Source organism: Beta vulgaris, chromosome 4 (genome assembly GCF_026745355.1).
Source record: "Beta vulgaris subsp. vulgaris cultivar EL10 chromosome 4, EL10.2, whole genome shotgun sequence".
Classification (NCBI taxonomy): domain Eukaryota; kingdom Viridiplantae; phylum Streptophyta; class Magnoliopsida; order Caryophyllales; family Amaranthaceae; genus Beta; species Beta vulgaris.
This window is the reverse complement of record NC_079205.1, coordinates 30,084,479-30,092,800: the sequence shown is the minus strand read 5'-3', so window position 1 is coordinate 30,092,800 and position 8,322 is coordinate 30,084,479. Positions and strand designations below refer to the sequence as shown.

Genomic DNA, 8,322 nt, shown 5'->3' with positions numbered 1-8,322 from the left:
ATGGATAACGATTTAGAGGACTAGAAATCAAATCTTATTTCTTACAAGAGACAAATGGGATCCCCAATTTCTCCATCAGTATCGGAGGGATTTTAATTTCCCCTCTTTACAACAAACTTCAACTTACCTAAATAAAAAATAAAAGGTGGTGTTGAAGACTTTTTTTAAACACGAAAAAAGGGTTGCGTTGAAAACATTATTTTATCTATTTTTGTTTGCATCATTCTCCCAAAAACCGATCTATTGCCTTTTATGAGCTAGACAAAACGCTAAGGGCACCATTAACCATGAATGAGAAATAAATCTCATGGGATGATTGAGAAAAAAAGAGGCTTAATCATGATTGAAAAATCAATCATGGGTTGAATGGGGTTGATTGGGGCAAAAAAAGGGGATGGGGTGAGTGGAATGGTGATCAGGCGTGGAGTGGGACCCACTGCCTGGTCACCATTCCACTAATTTTTTTTGCCTCAACAAGCAGCAAAACGCTGCGTTTTGGGTTGAGCTGTGAAACAGCTCAACCCAAAACGCAGCGTTTTGCTGCTTGTTGAGGCAAAAAAAAATTCAACGCTGACACGCTGCAGCTGGCAGCTGACACGCGTGTCAACGCCAACTGCAGCGTGACATTTGTCACGCACGCCATGTGTCGGATTGCTATTGGTTTTTTAAAATATAACCGTTGTAAATTTTACAACGGTTATATTTTAAAAAATATAAATCAAAAAAAAAAAAAAAAATACCAACGGTCTATTTTTTCGAGATCTATAAATAGAGACCCATTTTGCTATATTTTGGGCACACTTAATTTTCTCCATCTTCACTAATTTCTTCTCTTTGTTCTAACTCTTCTTCCATTGCTCTTTATTTTCAAATTCTTATAATTATGGATCCTAATCATCCTAATTATATAAGAAATCAACCCCAAAATCGCTCAAAAAATCAAATGCCTAGGCAACAAAATCGCTTAATTAGCTCTCAAAATAAGTCAAATTATCGCCAACCTTCTCAAAATCAATCAAAATATCGTCAACCCTCTCAGAATAATTACCAATCAAAGGGGAGAAAATTCTCAAAATGCTTCTCCTCAATATGATAACCTCTACCATGAATCTCCATCTGAAAATGCCAACCTTTCATATCGTCAAGTTGATCCTAATTATGGATTTTCTCAATACCAAGAAGATGCATCTCCTTACAACGATGTTAATGATGATGGTGGTGAATACGAAGAAGGTGGTGATGGTTTTGGTCAATACCATCAAGATGATGATTCTGATGATGATGATGAGTTTGTTCAGGGAACTCAATCATTTTCGCAATTACTATCAGGTAATCAATCTCAACAACCACCGCAAAGACAACCCGTTCAATCACAAAACCCACCTATCCACAGAAACAAGTTCTTCTGTTAAGAGGGTTTGGGATCAAGTTGAAGATGAACTCCTGGTCTCCGCATTTATGAACACTTCTCTTGATAAGGTGAGTGGGACGTACCAAAAGAAAAATATCTTCTGGGGAAAAGTTTGGGAAGCTTTCGAGGAAGGAAGAATAGCAAACCCAACAGAAATTGCTCCAAGAAATGTTGATATGGTGAAAGGTCGTTGGAGTAGACTTGCTCCACGGGTTTTAAGGTGGGCTGCATTTTACGATGAAGCTCTTGCAAGAAAGAAGAGTGGTCAAAACGATGATGATGTTCTGAGAGAAGCTCATGCATTGCATCGTAGGAAAAATGGTAGGTTCATCCTCGAACATGCTTGGAAATTGTTGAGGAAGTTTCGGAAATGGAGGTCAATAGTTATAAAATCAATGGATAGTCAACGTGGTCGCCCCAAAGATCAACAAGAAAATGTTGATTCACCTGCAAGCGGAGGAAGCGGTAAGAGGACAAGAGTTGATGGAAGCGACTCAATGCCCGAGACACCTACTAGTGCTGAAGGAGGTGAAGATGACCCACGTCCCTATGGTACTAAGAAAGCGAAGGCTAAGCTCAAAGGGGTGGCTGGTCAGACAATTGAGTGTTTTGCTACATTCAGTGAAAGGCTTCGGATCCATGCAGAGGGTAGGAGTGTAGATATTGAGAGAGAAGACAAAAAGATGGAGGTTCAAGCAAGGAAGGTTGCTGCAAAGGAGGCAGAAATAGCGTTGCAAACCAGGATGCAGCAAGTGCAAGAGTATCATAAGAACATGGATTTGCTACAAGCAATGTATGCAAAGGAAAATCGAACAACATTTGAGGAGGGTATGATTGAGACATTAACAACATGGTTGACCAATAATCCAATTTTTTAGTATTTAGTTTAAATGTTAGTTTATGTTTTAGTTTAAATTTTAGTTTATTGTTTTAGTTTAAATTTTAGTTTATGTTTTAGTTTTAATTTTAGTTTATGTTTTAGTTTTAATTTTAGTTTATGTTTTAGTTTATGTTTTAGTTTAATTTTTAGTTTCTGTAAAAGTTAACATTTGTATGTTTAAGTTCACTTAATAAAAAAAAGGTTTAAAAATATTCTTGTGTTAATTATTATATGAATTGACATATGAATACAACTTTTTACATGATTGTACTATTTTTTACATTATTGTTCAGCTTTCAACATTATTGTACTGATGATAGCACTACTGTTTTACTTTTTACATTATTGTTCTGCTTTTTACATTATTGTTCTGCTTTTAACATTATTGTACTGCTTTTAACATTATTGTACTGCTTTTAACATTATTGTACTGCTTTTCACATTATTGTTCTGCTTTTAACATTATTGTACTGCTTCTATGTATTATTGTACTACTTTTCACATTATTGTTCTGCTTTAAACATTATTGTACTGTTTTTCACATTATTGTACTGCATTTATGCATTATTGTTCACTTTTTACATTATTGTACTTCCCTTTACATTATTTTATGCTATATAACTCAAGGATCCTTCTTCACAATTTTCTCACACCAAACCCAGACACAATATTGTTCACCATTTTCTCACACCAAACTTAAACACAAGAATGAACCCCTTCAACTTCTCTCGTTCAAGTTCCTCTAGTTCCTCTAGTTATGATGAAAGAAGATCATCACGAGCAATAATTGATCAAGAAATAGATGATTTCTTGACCAATATTGTTCACCACTTGCTCCAACTCTTATATCAAATGTAACTCCAACACCAAGGAATAGAAGAGCAAAAGTGACTGATGATAATGAAGCAGGTCATTCACGTCCTAATCGAGGCAGGGTGGAAGGTCATAGAAGATTGTTCAATGATTACTTTGCTGATCAACCAGTCTATCCAGCTCGTTTATTTCGTCGAAGATTTCGAATGCAGCGACATGTCTTTGTTCGGATTATGGATAATGTCATTGCAAGTGATGAATGGTTCACTCAAAAAAGAGATGCTACGGGTCAGTTAGGTTTATCGCCCCTACAAAAGTGTACAGCGGCTATTCGAATGCTTGCCTACGGGGTAGCGGCGGATTCGCTTGACGAGTATGTGCGAATTAGTGAAAGTACAGCTCGAATAGCATTGATGAAATTTACGAAGGGGGTCATCAAGAAATTTGGTGCGGAGTACTTGAGACGGCCTACTCCAGACGATTTGGCTAGACTACTCAGATTCGGTGAAGATCGTGGATTTCCGGGCATGGTTGGTAGCATAGATTGTATGCATTGGGAATGGAAAAATTGCCCGACTGCATGGAAAGGACAATTTCAAGGAAGAGGTGGTGTTGCTACTTTAGTTCTTGAAGCTGTTGCTGATCGTGACTTATGGATATGGCATTCTTTCTTCGGGATCCCAGGTTCGTGCAATGACCTAAATGTTCTTCACCGATCTCCTGTGTTTAGGGATGTTTTAGAAGGTCGAGCACCCCCCGTGCAGTTTACGGTGAATGGTAACCAATATGATAAGGGTTATTATCTCACTGATGGTATATATCCGAATTGGGCAACATTCATTCAATCAGTTACATGTCCTCATACTCTCAAGGACAAGTTATTTGCTCAACACCAAGAAGGAGCTCGAAAAGATGTAGAGAGAGCATTTGGGGTGCCAATCTCGGTTTGCATTTTCGTAAACCATCCCTCGCATGGGATGAGGAAATTCTCAATGACATCATGTTGTCTTGCATTATCATGCACAACATGATTGTGGAAGATGAACGAGATACATATGCCCACTACGCAGATACTACCGAATTCAATTCCAACACAAGTAATAATGGGGACGAATTTGAATATTATCATGATCGGATCGTAGATATCAACCAGTACATGGCCAATAGAGATGCAATTGAAGATCAACATGTGCATCATTCCTTGAAACGTGATTTGGTTGCTAATATATGGCAAAAATTTGGTGGGAATGCTAATTAAGAGCATTTTATGTATTTCTTTCTTAATTAAGTTTTATGTTTTCCGTTTTGAGTTAAGTTTAACGTACTTTTTTTCTTAATTAAGTTTGTAATTGTCGCACCAATGCATCATTTTATGTATTTCGTTCTTAAGTTTGTAATTGTCGCCCAATGTACATTTGTGTCTCATATCATTAAAAACGCTAACTAATTTCGTATTTAATTACTTAATGAAAACGCTAATTACATATGCTACGTATTAATAAAAGCTAATTATGCAGATAACTTAATTATTAAAATGATAATTATAATTTTAAATTTATTAATTATTTTAATTAATAATAAATTATTTTAAATTTATTAATTAAATTAATTAATAATAAAACGCTAACTAATTCATATCATTAAAAAGTAAATAATAAAAATATTGTATGATGGTGGTTGGGTGATGAGAGAGAAAAAGTAGTTGGGTGGGGTCAAAAAGTAAGAGAGAGAGGAAAAAGTAGTTGGGATGATTGAAAAATGGTTCATGGTTAAGGAGATGAGTGGGAATTGATTGTGGGATGTTATTTTTTAGAGAGAGAAAGTTAGAAAGAGAGTGGGATGATTGAGTTTTTCAATCATGAATAATGGTGCTCTAATAAGCCTTTATTGTTTTCATAGTTTAAGGACACTTTTAAGTTTAAGGATAGCGATTGGTGGATTAGACATCTATTAGAAATTATGAGATTCTATATATATATCATTTATTAAAATAATGTTGTTGTTTCTCATCAATAAATTATTTCCCTAAATTTGACTTGGTGTATATATACGTTCTAATTAGAATGGAACCTCGCACAGGTCAACCCAGTTTGAGTTTGCAAGTAAGGTCCCTTAAAAGTAGGGGGAATGATAAAGGGAAATCCCAATACCTAAAGTGTCTCTAGGACTCTAGTGGGGTTTGATTCCACAACTTCAAGTTCATAAAATACAAACCAAATTACTATATCAAGTACTACTTGGTGAATTGGTCTTTATAGGTAGAAATGTAGAATAGAGTAATATCAAAAGAATTATACACCTTCTGTTTTTTTTTTTACTGCACTTTATTTTGGGGGAGAATCAAGGAGAAAGTGTAAAAATATGAGAGAAGAATTTAAAATATGGAGAGAGAAATTGAAAAGTGAGCAAAATTGAAAAGTAAATGACATATGTGGAAAAAAAAGAACGAATGGAGTAATATTTTACCCGGAATAGGTATAAAGACTGCTTTCAATTAAATTAGGATGCAGGAAGTAGTTTGCTTTTACAACTGGCATTATTGATTACCTGTGATTGATTTCTGAAGAGTTGAAGATAGTGAATAGGGCCTGACATGAGTTCATGCTCCAACGCGGACAGGGTTCACATAAACATATATCTTAGCAAAAGTAATACTTTAAAAGCAATTTATTTACTCAATTAAGGCATTTTTAGTAACTGCCTATTCATTATTCTGTTTATATCCAAAAATGATGGTTAGGAAAATTTTCACTGTTATTATAAAGCACCAAATGCTCTCTTCCTATTTCTTTTTGTTGTTTCCATTTGGATTTAAGAAAAAGTATAGCTATATCGATCGACTCGTATTTGATTTATCTTAAATATTGTTAATGAGTACTTTAATGAAACTTAACCATTACAATTTTTAGAAATATAAAAAAGATATTTAAAGTGAACAAAATGCATTGACGCACATATTAAAAATAAGAACAGGTAGAAACAGATAGAATAATATTTAACGCCTATGTTTTGAAAACAAAAAATCAATATTTTAAAAATAACAAATTAGACAAACAAGTTGGACGGATGACGGAACATTGAAGAAAATCAATACGTGAAAATTACGGAGGACTAAACAAACTATTATCAAGTATATAGATAGTCAACTGCAAATTCAAACAGAAAAACATATAATAATAAACAAAATATAATATGTTGCATGAAAAAGTTTATACTAAATTAAACCCGGGCCTTGATCTTTGCTCTCAAGGAATTCTTCATGACGACAGTAAATTCCAGCTTCTCACTAAAATCAACTTTATTTTGTTCCGTCAATGCCCCCCACTCAAATTCTTGCACCAATCGGGCAATTAACAAATTCACATGAATCGTTGCCATACTCAAACCCGGGCAAATCCGCCTGCCTGCTCCGAATGGGATCATCTTTACTCCCTTTACCCCCGTCATATCTGCATCCTCCCTACCCGATAAGAATCGTTCCGGATCGAACTTTTCAGGTTCGCTCCATATTTTCGGATCATCCGATATACCGGGCAGGTAAATCTCCACGTTGCACCCTGTGGGAATGTTATAATCTCCGAGCGTGGTGGGCTCAGTAACTGCATGAGTGAGGGAAAAATACGTCGGAGGATGCTTCCGAAGAAGCTCCTTAACAAATGCATGCAAGTAAGGCAAGTTGTCGAGGTCTCCCTCTTGAACGGGCCGTGAACCCACAGCGGCCCGGATCTCGTCATGCAACCTTTCTTGCATGGCGGGGTTCTCTATGAGCCTCGCCATCGCCCATTCGATGGCAGTAGCCGTCGTGTCGGTACCTCCGTTGATAAACTCCGAGCACAACGTCACGATTTCGGGCTCAGTCGGGCCCGAGATCCGCCCCTCAACTTGAAGCTCAAACAGTGTATCCAAGTACGAGAACGGTGCAGCTGTCGGGTCCGAGGCAAGCCCTGCCCGGATAATGGCCCGACGCTGCTCGATAAATGGGCGTAGCGTCTCGATCTGCTTCTTCCGAACCTCCAAAGCCTCTTTACGTTGCTTCGTGAAAAAGGGGCTTAAAATAGGGAGGAAATCGTCTATTCGCGGGTTGACCGTTATCAACACCATTTTCATCATATGATCGATCTTTTCGATGGTTTCCTCACTCATCTCAACACCAAAACACATGGACAATAAGATACAAAACACAGCGAATCTAGCATTCTTTAAAACATAAACGACACCTTTTTGGTTCTCAGCCTCAGTTTTGATCCGTTCAATAAACTTGTCCATAGCAGCATCCCTGACATCTCTAAACTCCTTAAGCCGAGAAGAACTAAGCCCGTTTTGAACCATATTCTTCCTTAAAGACCGCCACACGGGACCATACACGGCCGCATTGACAGTAAACTTATCACAACTAAAGATAGCCCGTGTAGGGGTCTCGGCGGGGCGGGTGGCGAACACCTGCCCCTTCTCAATCAGAGCCTCATGAGCCAACTGCCCATTACTAATAATGATCATGGTTCGAGACCCCATCTTAAGGGTAAAAATGGGGCCGTATTTAGGCAACAAGTCCCTCACATACTCAAAGAATGGCTTACCAGAGTTAGCCACCTGGAAGAGGTTACCAACGATGGGCCATCCGGGCGGGCCTGGAGGGAGACGACGTCGGAATGATTTCTTTTTTGACTTTGTTGTGGTGAGAAACAAGGTAAGAGTTGAAATTAAGAGGGCTAATGTGATGAATACTAAGTGATAGTAAGAAGAGAAGTCCATCATTTTTTCTGTTGTTTGGTTGAATAGTGAGTGAGTGAGTGAGTGTCTGAGTGAGTGGAAAATGTGGGGGTAGTTGTAGAAGTTGAAGGGTAGGGGATGGAGTATAAAAAGCAGAGAATGCATGAAATTACAGTTGAGTGATTTTAATGAGGGCAATTGTGATGAAACCGAACCCCAACGTATTTGTGCGGCACGTTAAATGCTGTAGCAGCTCACAGTAATGCTAGTAGACAGGACTCAGGAGTAGGACTGCACATTTTTAGGTAATTGTATTGCTTAGAAATTTACTATCGTGGGGTTCTTAGCCACAAGAGTTAGGCATCCACTATATTTTGGAGAAAATTGATTTTAATAATTTAATTTTTTGCGGGTTCTCTTTTATTAAGTCTATCTATGGTTTTTTGTGTAAAGATCAATATTTTATAGTTAATTTTTATTTTCAAAAAACATTTTTTTAATATAATTT

At 37.1% G+C, this 8,322-nt stretch overlaps 2 protein-coding genes and 1 pseudogene across 2 annotated transcripts; 2 read left to right on the top strand and 1 right to left on the bottom strand.

Moving 5' to 3' along the window:
• Positions 1-510: 510 nt before the first annotated feature.
• On the top strand, positions 511-2,273 carry LOC125496929 (glutathione S-transferase T3-like; annotated as a pseudogene).
• Positions 2,274-3,128: 855 nt separating this feature from the next.
• Positions 3,129-4,135, top strand: LOC125496592 (uncharacterized). Its single transcript, XM_048642096.2, has one exon. It carries the CDS (start codon positions 3,311-3,313, stop codon positions 4,133-4,135), a length of 825 nt encoding a protein of 274 aa, XP_048498053.2. The 5' UTR covers positions 3,129-3,310.
• A 2,081-nt stretch (positions 4,136-6,216) lies between these two features.
• Positions 6,217-8,019, bottom strand: LOC104907457 (cytochrome P450 77A2). The gene has a single exon (XM_010696390.4). It carries the CDS (start codon positions 7,977-7,979, stop codon positions 6,324-6,326), a length of 1,656 nt encoding a protein of 551 aa, XP_010694692.1. The 5' UTR covers positions 7,980-8,019; the 3' UTR covers positions 6,217-6,323.
• Positions 8,020-8,322: the final 303 nt, after the last annotated feature.

Coding starts and splice junctions, on each gene's coding strand:
- LOC104907457 (XM_010696390.4), bottom strand. CDS start 7,979: ATGCATTCTCTGCTTTTTATACTCCATCCCCTACCCTTCAACTTCTAC.
- LOC125496592 (XM_048642096.2), top strand. CDS start 3,311: ATGCAGCGACATGTCTTTGTTCGGATTATGGATAATGTCATTGCAAGT.